At 48.5% G+C, this 17,705-nt stretch overlaps 2 protein-coding genes across 7 annotated transcripts in view; both read right to left on the reverse strand.

Annotated features, from left to right (window-relative positions):
* The window catches only part of SLC12A6 (solute carrier family 12 member 6), a 29,668-nt gene extending 14,917 nt beyond the window's left edge, over positions 1-14,751 (reverse strand). The window contains exons 1-2 of one of the 6 annotated variants that reach the window (XM_077315785.1): positions 14,461-14,751; positions 11,944-13,080 (exon numbers count right to left, since the gene is read on the reverse strand). In XM_077315785.1, the coding sequence (XP_077171900.1) occupies positions 11,944-12,190 (247 nt within the window). In that variant the 5' untranslated portion in view covers positions 12,191-13,080; positions 14,461-14,751. Of the gene's footprint in view, positions 1-2,574; positions 2,891-11,943; positions 13,081-14,460 lie in introns of those variants that run through there. The other 5 variants (XM_077315784.1, XM_077315783.1, XM_077315788.1 and 2 more) reach the window with 5 other exon arrangements.
* Positions 14,752-15,275: 524 nt separating this feature from the next.
* NOP10 (NOP10 ribonucleoprotein) lies at positions 15,276-16,933 on the reverse strand. The gene is made up of 2 exons (XM_077315068.1): positions 16,760-16,933; positions 15,276-15,719 (listed from the first exon to the last, which is right to left on the reverse strand). The coding sequence occupies exons 1-2, from the start codon at positions 16,811-16,813 to the stop codon at positions 15,579-15,581; spliced, it is 195 nt and encodes a 64-aa protein (XP_077171183.1). The 5' UTR covers positions 16,814-16,933; the 3' UTR covers positions 15,276-15,578.
* Between the last annotated feature and the right edge of the window lie 772 nt (positions 16,934-17,705).

Below are 17,705 nucleotides of genomic sequence, written 5' to 3' on the forward strand. Positions count from 1 at the left end.
GCTGCAAGGGCATTCATTATACCTCTGTAGATGCAGAGGGAAGGCCAGAGGGTCTAGCGCAGGGGTAGTCCAACTGCGTCCCTCCAGATGTCCATGGACTACAATTCCCATGAGCCCCTGCCAGCGAATGCTGGCAGGGGCTCATGGGAATTGTAGTCCATGGACATCTGGAGGGACGCAGTTGGACTACCCCTGCTCTAGCAGTAGACCCTGTGAGAGGAGTTGCATCTATCACAACAGTCAGGTTTGGAGAGGGAAGTGCATGGAACAGACAAGTCATTTGGGGGAAGACCACAGCTAGACCGGGGGATGCAAGACCAAGCACCATCTGATTCTCGCTCCTGCCAGCCCCCTAACTTTGGCAGATTCCCTTGCCCCATTGACACATTTTGGCTTCTCACTACCCAGATTCAGCAGAAGCCGCCTTTGTCTGCTGAGCTGGGACCAACGGGTGACACAGAGGGCATTGTTCCTGCTTGTGGGGATTCAAGCGGCCTAGAACGGATGGAGACTTTGAGAGAGGCTGTGGGGATTGGGGCCTTTCCAGCCAGGGAGGGTGTATACGTGAGGCCTCGGTTCGACCTGAAGTGAGCTTCTGTTCCAGCTTGCCCACAGGAGGCTGGCAATCCACTTGTTCGTGAGCATAGCATTTCAGAGCAATGGAGAAAAGGGCTGGGTTTCATGCTAGGGGTACACAAGTGCATTACTCATCCTGAGAGCTAGTGTTCAAAGGCCTGTTGCTGTTCTCCAGGTGCTGTTCTGAGACCCAGAAGCAGCTTTTGATGCAATTTTAACATTCACTGTTCCAAAGGCCGTCAAAGCTCTATACAGCATGGATAACAAGGATTTGACAGAAGAGCTGATTTTTGTTTTTTATATCCTGCTTTTCACTACCTGGAGTCCCAAAGCGACTAAGAATCATAGAATTGGATGGGACCTCCTGGGTCATCTAGTCCAACCCCCTGCACTGTGCAGGACACTCCCAACCCTATCGCTCATCCACTGTCACCCCCCTGAACCTTCACAGGATCAGCCTCTCCGTCAGATGGCTATCCAGCCTCTGTTGGAACAATTTCCAAAGATGGAGAAACCACCAGGTCCTGTGCAACTTCTGACCACTCCCACAGGGTCCAGATGTCCACTGGCAACTTATTCCACCAGAAAGGGGCCAGGGTCAAAAAGGCCCTGGCTCCAGGGCCAGGGACCATCAGCGTGTTGGTATTTTCTGAGCCTCATGCCCTCCAGGGACCATAATAGTTACACAGGCCAGGTCATCTGAAGGTTCTGGTTGTAGAAGGGAGACTTTTATGAGGCACCTAAGGAGAGGCAGCAAAAACAGCGCACGTAGCCCCCGAGGAAAACTTTCATTTAACAAATTAAAGGCCTCGCTGGTGCGGTTAGCTGGAGAGTGATTTCACAGATAAGGTGCTGAGGGCCAGTTCCCACACGCAGAGCTCAAGGGAGCAAAGACTGGAATGGGCTAGGGAGATAACGAGAAAAGGACAGAGATAGACCCATTCTGAAAATCCACGGTGCTCCCTGCCCCTTCTTCAGGGCCGAGACAATAGCAAAGAGCCTGCAATGCTACTTCCCATAAAGGCTTCACATCGTAGGCATCAAAACAGGCAAGAATCCCGGGGAAAGTCAGCACCGGTCAAAACCAGAAGGATGAGCATCACCGCAGACTGAAAGGCATTTGTCAAACCGGACGTGACCCTAGGAGGCGAAAACACGGTGCAGGTCGTGTCTTGTTTGGGAAAGACAGGCAGCCAACCATCAGCGCCGGAGAGAGGACACAGCCGTGTGGAAGGCCTTTGGGAATGCAATAAATGAAGACGCTCAAGAAACGCAGGCAGGAACGAAAGCCCAACTTGCTGGCCCAGTTGCTCGCCAAGTATTTCTGCGCTTCATCAATGCAAAAGGGAAGATGGAATAACCGCTCTTGGTAATCAAGGACAGCTAATTCTGCCCCCTAGTTCTACCTTGCTATGATTCCTAGATGGCACCTCCTAAGAAATCTCAGGAAGCACAGCCTGGCTTCTCACTGCTCTAGACTCCAGTCGGGCCCAGAGCCCAGGCAACCCCTGTGCACCTGGGCTCCCCTGTCGATTCTGCCCTCCATTCGTTTGCAAGAGTAGGAAGGGAACCTCCTGGCCTCCCGTGGCCTTAATCGCTCCAAGGCTCCTGGGTCCCACTTTGGTAGCCAGGTCACACACACATACGTCCCAGTTCGGTTACTGTTTGACTAAAGGTCAGCCGGGAGAATCCTCGCAGGAAAGCTAGCTGTCAGTGGGTTACGCAAGGCCCAACGGTGGTGGGAAGGGATGGGAACCAAACAGAAAGTTCACGGCATTCGGGGATGGGAAAACCAGAGCTGGAAACAGGGAAGCAGAGGCGTGTGCCAGCGGAGACGTGAAGAGCGGAGGAGAAACGAGGCCAGGTAAAGGAGATTAGGCATTACTTCATGCCAAAGCTCCTCAAGCGAAACAGCGCTGGGTGGGGTGGAGGGCACGGAGGAAGAGTCTTCCTCTCGGGCTGCGGGGAGGGGGGAATCTTCCGATCTCAGCGGCTCACCTGACTCCGTCGTATCGCCGGGCTTCCAAATCTGCCCCATCGCGGTTCTTTTGTTCTCGCCCTCGTCCACTTCCCCCTTTTCATCATCTCCCACCTTGGTGACGGTGAACTGAGGCATGTTCGGGGCAAAACTTTCTCTCGGGCCACAGGGACGGAAGAACTGAAAGCGCCGGCCGGTCAGGTGACGGGCAGCCCCCAGGAAAAGGGGAGGGAGAGGGTGTGCGCACGTGTGCGGTGTTGACACGCCTCCGCCGGTGTGCGCGCGTGGGCGTCCCGAGTGTACACACGGCAGCAAGAGCCTTTGCTACTGGCGCGGAGAGGATTATCCCCGTCTCCGCGTAGCGCCTGGGAAAACGCGGGCCTGGAGTGGCAGGCACATGGCACAGTTGGGAAACGGAGCAGCTAGAGAGCAGTTACAAAGGAACCTTTTGTTTATGGCCGGCGTGCAACCTGCCTTCAGCAAGGCACCTGCATGACACCCTCGCGTGGTTCCTTGGAAGTTAAGAAAGGCCCGGGAGGAGTTGCAAAGGTCACGTCCCCGAGGGCAAGCACCAGCCTGTAATTAAGGATACCAGCTGAGTAATTATCACAAATTGTAAACGAAGGCATGGCCAAGGCACTTGCAGTGCCTGTGGGGACAAGAAATGTGTTATGTAAAAGAATCAAAAACACTCACAACGTCCAGGCAATCGGACATTCGAAGACACTCATCGGGGCAACCTGCCTTTCCCCGAAATCACCGCATGACTCAGACTGCATTCGCCGCAAGGCGATGGGGAACAGCAGAGGGTTTTCAATGACTACGAAATCACCCCAAGAAACTTTGGGAAACAGATATGAAGCCCAAAATAATGACGGAAAAGCTGACAGAATGTTTTGCAGGATGGTGAGCAGGAGGGCAAATAAGAGAGTTAGCATTCCCATTTTCAAGCACTAGGTCTTGCAAAACAGGAGTCTAGATTCTCAAAGAACCTCACGTTCGCCTATCCCTCCTCTCCCCACAACAGACACCCTGTGAGCTAGGTGAGGCTGAGAGAGCTCTGAGAGAACTGTGCCTGGCCCAAGGTCACCTGGCTGGCTGCCTACAGAGAAGCAGGGAATCAAACCCAGTTCTCCGGATTAGAAGCCACTGCTCTTAACCACTATGCCAAGGATTTAGCTGGAACAGAAAATAAACCTGGGAAGCTGATAACCCCGTGTTTGACTTCGACAGTGGAAAGGAGGGAAAGCGGTGAGATAAGGAACCCGGACTTGGGCTCGAAACAGCCCTCCTTTCCATTTGACAACCCGCCATGTCCCCAACCTCCCTCAAGCCCTGGGACTTTGGGAAAGGATTTCTGCAAAACTGCAACACGCATTCTCTCACCAGATATGTCTACCCTGATTCTGGGTCCTCTCTATGCTTGAAATAGACCCCGCGCCCTAGAGCTGGAAGTGTCTTGCCTCTCTCTTTTTTACGACCCCTTAGGGCACTGCGGCCGCCTCAGCTGATTTTAGCAGAAGTACTGGTGGCCTAATGGGCTAGAGGAGTGATCTGAATCCAACAGCGAGCAGCAATCCAGACCACTCCGGTTGCTCTGGTTATAATTCCAGCCATCTCGGCCGAGCTATTTATACCCTCAAGAGGCAGAGATTAAGACCAAGGCCGTAATCAACTTAAAAGTCAGCTGAACGAGGGAAGACGAGGCTGGTGGTGTTTCAACATGTCCTCCTGGAACAAGCTCAGCACGCACCAGATCTCCGTGAGACGGGAACCATCAATCATGGCTTCTGGTGGCAGTTCCACCTGTACGTTTTCCTCCACCTTGGCTTCCTCACTGCAGCATGGGTTGGGCAGCATCCGTATCATTTTCGACTCAAAACGTTTCCATGCTTTCCCCCGCGCTGCTGCGATCTCTGCCAAAGCTGGTTCAATATAATAATTTGAGGGAAAGTGCACTTAGAGCACATTTGGAGGCTGTGTAAACGGGAAGGGGAGTGTTTTTGCCATGGCTCCTCCGGCACTGGCACCTTTTCCTTGCCGCAATCACTATGGTGGCCACCCCTCCATAAACACAGCAGAGGGTGTTTGTCAGGCTAAGTGGGGATGGACATGTTGCTGTAAAAATATCTTGCAAAAATGCTGTAGTTCCCGACTTTCACTTTTATCACTAGTCATTCTCTGAACCGTTTTGTTCCAGAGTTATAAGGGGAAAGATGCTGGCTGCGCATTGTTCCTTATAACCAAAATGGCTAGAGACTTATCTGTACAGATTTTTTTTAAAAAAAATCAAATCTGGGAACTACCACACTCTTGCAAGGGGTGGTCAAACTGCCGGTGTCCATGAACTACAATTGCCATGAGCCCCTGCCAGCACCATGGAAGGTGTATCCCACCCAAAGAAAGGAAACACACTACAACCTTCATTCCCATCGAAGAGCATTTTCTTCTACTGGGCAAGCTGCTGGCGAGGGATGCTTGCAATGCCAACTACTTGCAAAATCCCCAAAGTGACCAGCAGAATGATGACTTGATCCACTTGTGGATCGTGGCATTGAATCGTGACAAAATAAACAAGAAACTGACAGGGTTTTGAAATGTCTTGTTCGATGCTGTCAAACCCCAATGGAAATTGAATAAACATCGCCTCCAGGGAGGACATCCCCCTCCCAAAAAATGTACTGCACTTACATAAGTTTTAAAAGAATGCAAGAAGGGAGCAGAAGTGGAAGGAATGGACTGGCCTTTTGGGGGGCGGGGAAGAATGATTCCCGTTTTGTCTGTGTTCAGAGAGCTAGAACAACATCAAAGGGTTCCAGTAATGCACACAAATCCACTTCCCTCCATGGTTTTTTTTTGGGGGGGGGGAGAATGACCCATAAATGTAAGATAGGAAAAGCAGTGCGCTGCGAACACCTCTGAAGATGTACCTTATTACAGTGCTTAGTAAACAAAACAGAAATTTAAGCAATTTAATCCAAGGTCAACTTCAAACCTGGACCATTTGATCAGTTTTTTGCCTCCTCTTATTTTTCAGTGGCGCAACCTTATCTAGCATAATTAACACGGAGTAGCATCCCAGGGTTTCTATTTTGCCACGCATGTTTTTATTTTGCCTTTTATTTTCTCGATCTTCATGAATACTGAATAACTCTGATTCAGCTTGTTTCTGAAGGAGAGCAAGTCCCAGTTTATCTATTAATAGTCTACGGTATCTCCCAAAAAATCAGCACAAAGCACTATTCCATGAATTCCCTACAACTCTGAATGCACGGACTGAACTGAAGCAGCCAGGATCTCTATACAAAGGTTAACTATCCTTAATGAAAGAAGGCTTTGTTGTCTTGATGGGATAAAAATGCTCTGGTAATTGTATATTTACCACCATTCTTCCGTTCACCATTCAATGGTTCTTAACCTTTAATCCATTACTGCCCAAGCATGCCACATTATATTTGAATTACTTTACTCTGCTCTGATTCAGCCTCCCTTGGAGTCCTGTGTTCAGTTTTGGGCACCCCAGTTGAAGAGGGATGTTGACAAACTGGAGCGTGTCCAGAGGAGGGCAACAAAGAGGGTGAGGGGTTTGGAGAACAAGACGTATGAAGAAAGGTTGGGGGAGCTTGGTCTGTTTAGCCTGAAGAGGAGACGACGCAGAGGGCGTCTCCTAAAATACTTTTTAAAAGTATTTAAAAGGCTGCCATATAGAGAATGGAGCATAGTTGTTCTCTCCTGCCCCAGAGGGACGGACCAGAACCGATGGGATGAAATTAATTCAAAAGAAATTCTGTCTAAACATCCGGAAGAAATCCCTGACAGTTAGAGCGGCTTCTCAGTGGAACAGGCTTCCTCGGGAGGTGGTGGGTTCTCCATCTTTGGAGATTTTTAAACAGAGACTGGAGAGCCATCTGACGGAGAGGCTGATTCTGTGAAGGCTCAAGGGGGTGGCAGGTGACAGTGGAGGAGCGAGAGGGTTGGGAGTGTCCTGCATAGTGCAGGGGGTTGGACTAGATGACCCAGGAGGTCCCTTCCAACTCTCTATGATTCTACGAATACATCCTGAGCAGTAAGAAAAAAACTAGAACACATGATGCCAGACAAGTTTCATCCCCCCACCCCACCCCAATTTCGGTTTGAGCCTGTTAGGAAATATTTGGGGAACCTGTTTCTCCCATGTCTTTGTTACTCTTACAGCGCTCCTTCTGTTGTGTTCTTTCTATAAGCTCATCGCACACACTTAGTCTCCTAGATGGAACAGCATTATTGTTGCCGGGCTTAGTCAACTGTTGGAGAACCCGTTTCTCCCATGTCTTTGTTACTCTTGCAGCATTCCCTCTGTTGTGTTCTTTCTATAAGTTCATCCCACGTACTTAATCTCATAGAATAGCATTGGTGTTGTTGGGGTTTGCCCCACAAACGAAAGCGGACATCCTTGTTCAATCTCTGTTTGTTGTGTGCCACCTCTGATTGTCTTGGTTGCCCTCCTCTGCACTTTTCCCATCTCTGTAATGTCCTCTTTGTGATACGGGGATCAGAACTGAACAAAGTATTCCAAATGAGGCCACACCAGAGATCTATACAGGGGCATTCCTATCTGCAGAAGAAGGTGTCCTCAACCTTTTTGGAACTTTGAGCTGTTCTGAAACCCCGAAAAAGTGTAAACAGATGCCATGGGTGCTTGGACCAGTCACAAAAGGGCTACCGCAGGGGACAATTTCAAAATGCCTGGAGGTTCTGAGCCAAGCATCTCCTCTGAAGGGAGCAGCTATTTCTGAAAGGCTATTTCTGCAGACTAATAGAATCATAGAGTTGGAAGGGACCTCCTAGGTCATCTAGTCCAACCCCCTGCACTATGCAGGACACTCACAACCCTATCACTCATCCACTGTATCCACTGTCACCTGCCACCCCCTTAAGCCTTCACAGGTGGGGACTCCTGAAGTGCCTTTTGCTCCAGACCCGGATAGTCCAGGCAAGCCTGGCCTCAGAAGCTAAGCAGGGCTGACCCTACCTAGTATTTGGGTGGGAGACCTGTGGTAGTTCTTCCAAGGAACACTTTGGGTTATGCACACCACAGGGTCTGTGCTAGGCTGGGGATACAATGATCTAATTCTACAAGAGCACAACAGACAAGTTTCTTGCAGGCATTAAAGCAAGTAAGTTAACCCTGCATGCATTTTGATCCGCCCAGGATAAGGAAGGAATACCGTAAGCCCTTCTAAACCATGGTAGGGATGGAGGACTTGGGAGTACATCTGAGAAAGACAAGACTATTCCCAGCTCAGGGATTCTACTAGGCCTGTGAAATGAACATGCATAGGCCTGAGAGCAAAAGAGTTGCTTGTTACAGGATCAAAGGAGGAAAAAAAAAACACAAAGCAAAGAGGAAAGCTGATTGGTATCTGGTCTAAACAACAAGAGCACAGAGGAAGTTCAGCAGACCACAATCTATTGTCTGAATAATCTGTTTGATCGCAATCAGGCCACAGACAAATACAGCATGTAATGCATCAACTAGACAATTTAACAGATTCCTGAGAATTCCAGCTCTCGTATCCAATCTGATTTCTCGTAGCCCTGTGAATGTGTTTATTTGCAAGCTAGGCAGACTTTTTTTAATAAGGGAAAGACCCTCCCCTTCCCCTTCCCAAGATGGCTTCAGCCACTATATAGAGCACAATAATTTTGGGCACTCTGACGTGACTATTCCAAAAACAACCGCCCTGGTTTGCAGAAAAGGGGAACTACGTGGACAGGACAAGAAAGACGAAACCTAGCGCAGACTAATGGACGTCTCACAAAGCCCCCTGGGGAAATATTCAATACCGTCCTCCCTTGTCATGTATCCAGATTAAGATGCGCAAAGATCTAAAGCTTGGTTTTCGGATGGACTGCGGCTGAGTGGTGAGGCGTGTCCTTTGAATGCAGCGGGTCCCAGGTCCTGTTCTTGGCCTCTCAAGTTCAAAGGCTCTCATGTAACAGCTGTGTGGGGGGGTGTCTCTCTGTGTGAGTCCCTGGAGAGCTGTGACTGAGCAGAGTGCATAACACTGAGCTAAAGGGCTGCATGGTCTGACTCAGCGTAAACCACATTCATAGGTTATGCATATTTGCAAGCCGACCCGGGAGAAACCGGCTGGCAACGGCAACAGGGATCGGCAGAAAAATTAAGCAATCTGCATGGTGCTTGTTTCCCAAGGTATGTTTTTAAAAGTCAAGTGAGCATCGGCTGTGTAACCAAGTCCCTAGAATTGCAGGAAATATCAAACCATGGAAATGTCTATGAGGACTATCCAGGCCAGACCACATATCCCCTCCTACACAGAATAGGGCTGGCTTTCCTTTGGCTTGGAGAGAGCCACCGCATCTCCCAGGAGATAAACCAGGCAAGGGGGTTGGGACACAGAGTTCCCGAGGCACTCACAGGCTGGCTGGCTACATAATCTATCTCCTCTGATATTGTGCATCTGGGGATGGGGGAAGGGAGACGGGCTCCATTTGTAAAGCTCAGAGAGGCTGGGTCTTAAGACAGGGTTTTCAGCTGCAGAGACATGGCAAACACGCCTGCAGCTGGATTGGTCCACTGGATAAACCCTGACAGAGAAACGCAACTCATTGTAAAGTGACCTACATTTGCAGTGTAGGTCAGCGCGTAATGTCAACGCAATCTGAAGAAGCACGACTATAAATGTCTAATTTCCGGCACTTGGTTTTCCCACAGAAGCATGCCCATTTATAGAGCTTCATTGTTTCATAAAATTCATAACAATGAACGGATGGCGTGGCCAAGGCAACTGGCAGTTTTGGCTTGGCAGTTTTAAAGATGTAATTAATATTTTCCAGGTGATTACCTCTTGGAGAAACGTGAAAGAGTATGTGTGTGTTTTACTTTTTGTAAATTGCGGAGGGGGGTGGTGGAGTCAGGCCACAAATACGTATAATCTAAATAAAAAATACGGTTCTGAACCGGATCGTCGGGACAAAACAAAGCCAGAATTATGACTCATATACATACACGTGCACGTATATTTATATATATTCTCAAACATGGTAGGATGGGAACTCTAATCACCCACCGGATATGAAATTCACAAATGACACTATTGATGTAAGGCCTGCCGATCACCACGGATGAGAGTCAAAGGCTGCAAAAGCAGGTTAAGTGGACCCCCATGTCCATGGCAAATTATGTGTGTGGTGTGCAGATGCGTTAAAATTACAGCCTCAATTTTCAGTGCCTCCCCCCACCCACTCCAATGTAAGCCACATAAGGCCGTATTACTCGTAAAAGACTGCAGATGCTTTTATGTTCTGGGGTAATCCAGAGGCTGAGCTAAAATGAGTGCAATTATGTTCAGGAGGGCACGGTAAGACTCTGAGACGCAAAGGAAAGAACTGTAGATGCCAGCAGGGAGAGGAGAGGTCTTGTCAAATTCAGCGACAGGAGAAAAGAAAATCCAGTGATCTTTTGCACTTAAGGCCTTAGGAGTCAGCTAAAATTTGATGCACATAGATCCAGATTTTTTTTTCTGGCCTTCGCTGCTTTCAAGACTCTGCATCAACCCTGGCAAGCTGGAATCAAGCAAATTAAAGAAGGAAGGAAGAAGGGCATGTGACAGGGATGGGCAAGAGAGGGTGTCAGCAGGGGAAAGGGCACGCGCACGCCCCCAGCTCGAAAAATGGAAGCAACACACAGGCCAATGACTTGCTTCTCTCCTGATTTGAAAAGGGGAACCAAGTCTGACCGCACGAGATAAGGAGGACCCATCCTTAAAAAAAAAAAAAAAAGTCAGCCAGCTACCAAAACTTTGCTCATCACAAAGCAATGCAGAGAACTGTTTCCTGGAGCCGGTGCATGGGCTGGCAGGGGCTCATGGGAATTGTAGTCTGCGGCATCTGGAGAGCCACAGTTTGGCCACCCCTGACTCAACAGGGACTACTAGAACCACACTACTCCAGCTCTGACACTACAGCACTGCAGTAAACGAAGCTGGAATTCTCTCTCACTGGAATGCCGTCAATTCTAAAGTCGCTGCGTCTGTGCGGCCTCTGTCACAATCCATGTGAAACACTCTGCTGATAATATGGGGTGTCTGCCAAATTCACAAGTGTACCGGAATACTTTCGATTGCCCCTTGTGCTGGCAGCCAGCCAAAACAGGAGCATTGCTATCTTACAGATATAATGCATGAGGGTCAGTCACCCAACAAAAATAAATCACAATCGTGCATCTTTTGAGAAGGGGGGAAAAAACCCAAGAATCACAATTTTTATGAAAAGACCGTGTATAATGCAAGAAAATGAATGCTCTGTTTATTTTCCACAGCTCCTGTTTCTTTTAATCCTGCCTTTCGAATGAGCTGGGTTTAATGCCATTCATTAAAACAGCATCAAAGTCTCCAAGCGTCAAAATGCCAGTGAACACTGCACACGAGTTACACAAAAGCAACAAACGTGCTTGGGATGAGGCAACAAGAAGCCTTAGAGATAGACCCTCCCCACCAATTGCATCCCGTTGCATTCCTATTTCACGTACAGTGCAGCCTCCATTCACTCTAATTCTCAAATGGTGGGGGTCATATTAGGACTGTACCTAATTCCAGACAGGACAGAGCATGCTGAAATTCCGTACTGGTTGTACAAGCGAGGAAGAGAAATATGTCTCCTTCCAATTCTTTTGTTTTTGAGATACTAGAAGATCTCAGCACGGCCGGATTTAAAAACCTCTTTGAAGGTGCAGTGTAGCTATTCATCAGCCTCACAATGGAAGATATGGCTTTGAGTCACCAGCGACCAAGCAAAGCCCCAAATCCACTAGATAAGGGAATCTGCAGGATTAAGGGAACTGAAACTGTCCTGAACCATTTCCCCGTGAGTCTTGCTCAGCGTTTCCCGGCAGAGGAGAAAAACTGAGAAGAGATCTGAAAAAAATCAGGCGCACCAAGAGCCTTAGGAAGAAAGAGACAGGATCTATTTGAGAAACTAAGACACTGAAAGTTTTCCCAATGAGAGGAATCAGGAGGTGAAATGGTAAAGCCACGATACTTTGGAAAAGCAACTCAGGAAAAGCCAGATATGTCTCAAAATACCACCACCATGCTAAAATACTAGGTCAGAAAGACATTTATCTGTTACTCTCATCTTGTTCAAGATCCCTCTGTTTTCCCGCCTACGTTTACTAAGTGACATAAGACAGCAGGGCAGTCGGGAGCCGACATGTCATTTCCTCAAATTCTAAACCACAGCTTTTCCAAACTTTGTGCAAGCTTAAGCCCTCTACTCAGACACCTAAATACCTGCATCCTTCATGTACAGCCATGTTCAAATTCACATCTAGCCTCCAGTCATTTGGTTTCCATCCTTTCCAAGACAGAACAACAAAGGCAGCCTACCTTCAGCCCCATTCGTGTGGGGATGGGCTGTCTTCTCAGGAGTGGGCTCGGCTGCTTCAGTGGCCAGTGATGTGGTCACTCTGGAAAAGTCACTGACACCCTCGCTGCGGCTCGTTTCGGGGACGCTTTCACGGGAGCTGAAACGGACACGGGAGCTGGAGCGGGAGCTGAGGTCCGGGCTGGTGTCCGAGAGGCCCGGGATGTCATCAATTTTAGTGGGGGTAACCATGAACCGGACAGAAGCCATCTTGCCAGTCGGAGTGGAAGGGAACAATGACTTCCTTTACAATGTTACCCAGAGTTTTCTGGTGTGCTATGGAATCAGAGGGCTACCATTTCTGAGGACACAGAAGCCAAGGGCGTAACCAAGGGTTCTCTTAAGAAAAAGAATCATATCTAGTGTTTATTCACAAACTTATCTGGTGCAACGTGGATTCTCAATATTCCAGGCGTGTATTCTACAAACGTGGTCAAAGACGGTGACGGCTCATGATTCTGCACCCCTAGTATTTCACAGACGACTGCTTCAAAGATTGCTAGTTATCAGGCAAACATGTCACAGTTATATGTTCTCAGAGGTAGCCAAATCCATCCAAACGAAAGGTGGTTGTCATAATTATCTGCCAGAGTGCGATCTTACAAGTTCCTGGCACTAATGTACACGAGCAAGAAGGTGTCTCATGGGCTGTGGCAAAAGCATCTGCTTACTAGGTAATTATTTTTTGGCACAGCGAAATGCATAGAGGTAATTCCTTCCCACGTGGGAAAATCTCAGTGCAAAGATCTTCAAAGAGCAGAAAAGGCCGAAGGGTCTCAGATCATGAGCCACCTGCTCCCAGGATTCCATGCAAGGAAAGCATCTACTCTCTGCTTATGATTCTCATGTAGACGCAGTGACGAAAGAGGTTTCAGATTCTGGAGCAAGGAAAAGAGAATTTCACAGTGTTCCGGTACAAGAACTTAAAAACAAAACATGTGGTAACTCCTTAAGCTGTGGTCAGTGTAAAAGCTATGCATTTTCTCCACAGATTCCTGGCGGTTTTTCAATGGTTTTGGTGGGAGAAGATAATGGTTTGATGGGGAAGAGAATTACCAGCACTCTGACGGTACAAGAGGATATACGTGTCCTATAGAGTTCTGGAGAAATAAGAACAAGTGTAACTCGGCTGTTTTACACACAAAAGCAGGGATGACTCATTTCTACACAGAGGGCCCAAGTATGCAACACACCTGTGCCATGAATACCTCCTAAGCTGGGTGTGCATCTGTTATTACATGAGGCAATAAGGCAGGTTAGAACTGCAAGGCAGTGTAGAGCAAGCTTGATGTGAAAGCATTTAACCAGCATGCATTATCATGTAACAGAAAATGTCATTTTGTGATGCCGTCAAGGGTGCGCAGGTGTGCACGTCTTCTTCTTGGAGAGGGAAGAACAAGAAGGTGAGCACACTGCAGAAGGCACACGCTGATTCTGCAGCACAGAAGAGCAATGTAAGAAGCCACCACTCAGATGAGGGTCAGAAGCTGCACAAGCCCAAGGGAGGGGAGGCAACGTACAAAGCGGGCACAGGACCCATAACCCATGGGCCCATGAAGCAATGCTGACCGGGAAAGTAGTACCAATGACGTGCCAGACCATTACTCTGGCTGGCAATAAGGGACACTTCCCCCAGACTAGCAAGGAGGGTTGCCAGCTCTGAGTTGGGAAATACCTGGAGACTTCGGGGGTGGAGCTGGGAGGAGGTGGGATTTGCAGCAGGGAGGGACCTCAGTGGAGTATAATGCTATGGAGTCCACCCTTCAAAGCAGCCATCTTCTACAGGGGAACTGATCTATGTTGCCTGGAGATGAACTATATTTATTTATTTGTCCCCAGGTCCCTCCAGGAGTTTGGCATCCCTACTAGCCAGGTCTGTCCTAGAAGACCCTCCCCACCTAGAAGACCCCCCCCCCTTCCACACACACAAGGTGGGGACTATTGTAAGTGAAAGCTCACAAGAAATCATGATTAGATAGATAGATATGTATGTGTATGTATATATAAATAAATAAATGCTGGTTAAATGCAAGCTTGCTCTACACTGCCTTGCAGTACTAGCCTGCCTTATTGCCTCATATAATAACAGATGTAATAACAGAGACATATATTTATTTAAAGTCACCAAGAGTTTTTGTGTGCTTTCCCTTACAGTAGTCCCCCTCTTAGCGTAAGTGGCAGGGTGCTCTTCTAGGGCAGACGCAGAAGACCTTATATTTTTATTTATATTTTTGTATTATTATATTATACATTATAATAATATATATAATTGTAATAAATAAAAGCTCAGGTGGGAGGCGACGAATAGAGCACAGGTGCGTGCGTCCCGTGTTCCACCTTGCCCAGGGAAGGGGAAGAAACTGCGCGTGCGCAGCGCTCTCCCCTCGCTCCTCAAACGCCCCCTCCCCCCCGCCCCACAAACGCCGCGTCGCCCCAGAAAGTAACGGGAGGGCAGTTTAAGTGACCGTTAATTTGTTTACCTGAGGCGCGCGCGCACGCGGCTCCCCGCGACGTTCGAACAGAGTCTCGCGCCTCCCCTCTTCTTGACTCGCCGGAGAGGCGCGCGCCCGCCCACGCACCGAGTCGCTACTGCAGCAGCCGCCGCTGCTCTTGCTGCTGCTGCTGCTCGCGCGCGGCTGCCACTGCCGCTACTTCCCTCGCGCGCCGGTTTCGATGTGGGAGGGGCGGGGGAGAGAGAAAGAGCAGAACTCTCCTCAGTTGTCCTCCTCCTCCCTCCCCGCTCTGCTTTGGCGCATGCGTAGAAGGCAAAGCTTCGAACCGGCTCCTGTTGCCGGGCTTTCTGCTTCTCCCCCGCCCCCCCAAAAAGCCGCTGAGGACAAGCGCGGCGCGAAAGGGTTGCCGGGAGTTGTAGTTTCCCTCCCCATGTCAGTGATAAGAGGCGTGCCTGAAACTGACGCAAGGAAATCAACCCATGGTGTTATTTTTATATACCTCTTTTTTCTGTGCAGTTTAAACCAAAACCAAGCAGTTTTATCCCTCAGTCACACAAGGCTACTAGCCCGCCTTATCTCAAGAGCTCAGGGCGGCTTAGCAATTTGGCTAGAAGCCACTGAATAGCAACAAAGCTGGAGCCCAAGGACAAACTCAAGCCTGAGGAAGCTTTATTGCTGGCAGGGACTCATGGGGAATTGTACCCCATGGACATCTGGACTGCCGCAGTTTGGTCACCCCTGGTTTAACCAAACCAGCCACCTGCGATTCCTTGCTCTAAAAACTCCACTGACTCCCTTTTTTTTCCAGTTAAACTTTAAAAAAGAAATAAAACAATGGCCAATAAAACAACAACACGTTCTATTTATTTCAAACCAGAAATTAAACAACGTTTCAAACTGGCCCATGGGAAGGCCCTTTTTGCAAAAACCGCCTTCATTCCTTTATTCCATGGAACAAAAAAGTGAACAATAAAACAGAAGCAAATAAGACACTGGAGGCAACCTGAATCCGACAAAGAAGCAGTCCACATAAGGGAGGTGTGCCTCTGTTCTGCACTACACATGGCTTCCGGGTGACTTAGGAAGAAGCTGATCTCATCTCAACAGGCTGCAGCAGTTTCAGGGGGTCACTCAGGGAAGACGGCTCATACCACCGGCCGAGGCTGCTGGGTCATCAGGACGCCAAAGCGCTTCTTGATGGTAATCCTGTGGCGGGAGTACTTATCATCAGGCGAGAAGCGGGCCGGATGAGCTGAACTGGTCGGCTGGCCAGAGGGGCCAATCTTCTGCATAACACGGAAAAGAAGACAGGATAATTTGTGAGGCAAAGCAATTCACACAGGACTTATCCCACTCGGAGAAGCAGCACATTGGAAACCGCAGCTATATGGTCTCTTCAAAACCTTTTTGGTCTTCAATATATCTAGGAAAGCACGCCCTCCTTTAAGTTTCACAGTGATCTCTGTTATAAACTGGGTGCACTTTGTCAGCTTCTGCCCAGGAATTAAGATCATGGGGAGAGGCCCTCTTGACTGTCCCATTAATCAAAGAAGCTTAGTTTGGTGGCTACACAGGAAAGGGCCTTTTCAGTGGCAGCCCCATTTAGGACTTCATTTGATTACTTTATTAATATTAATGACATTTCTAAACCACCCTCCCAAGAATGGCTCACGACAGTCCTTGCTTTTTAGTCTCTAGAAAAAATTAGCTAAACAAATTAGCTAATTTGACTAGCTTGCTGTATTAATTTATGTTATCATCAATGCTTGCTTTTTCACTTTGAAATCAATTGTACACTCTTTGCCAGTCTCTGATCATATTAATAAACTACTACTTCACCAGCAGTGCTAATAAGCAACTTTATTTTTGTAGCTGTATTTTTGTAGCTGTACCCTTCCAAGGTAGCTCAGACCAACACGGCTACCCAATTAAACTTGTCTGATATATGGCTAGCACGTTAAATGCCTCGTTAAAAATACGTCACGTATTTTGAATCTATTTACACCCCAAGCCTTACAGAAAGGGTCTAAGTTATTTATGTATTACATTTAAAAGCAGCTCTAGGAAGAACTTGGAAACAGCCAACACCTTTCCCATCTTACGTCTCTGGCACATTTCTGCCATATACCCAGGAGGCCTGGGCATGCCTTATTGCGGAGGGAAGGATCAAGATAACAAGTTGCACACAAAGATCCCACTGGGGTGCCAAGTATCCCGCAACTATACTTTTACAAACAGGAGAAAGGCAGAGCCAAACCAGCTCTGTAGCAAATGGGATTTTGGGGGAGCCAAACACCTGGAGTAAGCCACGGAGTAAGCTTCTCACCTTGAGCGTGTAGATCCTGTCTCCGTGCTCATTGAGATAATACTGCAGGAACATTGTAGCGATTTGGCCTTCTTGGTTTCCCAGCCGGCGACAGAGATCAGCTTCCTACTGCAACCGTGCACTGGGCGAGCGAGGCAACACGTGTAAACAAGATCCCCTGTGCCTGCTGGGAAACGTAGTCCCTGAACCCTCCAATGGCCGAACGGGAAGGAATCACGCGCTTTCCCGATGCATTCTGGGAAATGGAGTCAGCGCTCGCGGGACGCTTGCCGGGATGTTGCCGTTGCGGCGCAGCCTTCGGAAGTGGAGGCGTGATTGCCCGGTGCATTCTGGGAATTGTAGTCTCCCTCCCTCCAGCAATGAGGCACAGCTGTTGTGCGGGGAAAACATCTGTTTAGATGCTGCTAGCGGTCTGGCATGAGAGGGGTCCTTTTCTTTGCAGTTAGCCGCCCCCTCGAGCATGCTGCCTGGATAGACAACATGGAGCATTTTTTCTAAATGAATGGAGATCGCTATTATACAATACTAAAGCTTTCAGGCAGCTGCAAAATATATTTATTTATTATATATTTTAAAAGAATGCAGGCTTCAGGAAGGAAGAAAGGAAGCTGTGCTCTTGCTTTATTTTTAATGGCAGATAGAGAGGGATGCCTTTTGGTTTTGGTGTGTCCCAAAGTATTGCATGACAAGGGAAGGGTTGCCAACCTCCAGGTGAGGCCTGGAGAACTCCAGACAAAGAAGGTCGAGACTGTGCTTCCTAAAGTTCTCTGCTGGAACCCATGACAGTTAACCAGCTCCGGCTGGGGTTTGAGTTTTCAAGGTGCTTGTTGACCTTTGGGGTGCATCACAGTACTCCTTCGCCAACAGCCTGATGTCAGAGCAGACCCCACCGCCTCAAGCATACCTCACAAACCACCACTGTAGTCAAGGCCTTGCCGTTTTATTT

The sequence above is a fragment of the Paroedura picta genome, chromosome 16 (genome assembly GCF_049243985.1).
Source record: "Paroedura picta isolate Pp20150507F chromosome 16, Ppicta_v3.0, whole genome shotgun sequence".
In the NCBI taxonomy this organism is placed as follows: Eukaryota; Metazoa; Chordata; class Lepidosauria; order Squamata; family Gekkonidae; genus Paroedura; species Paroedura picta.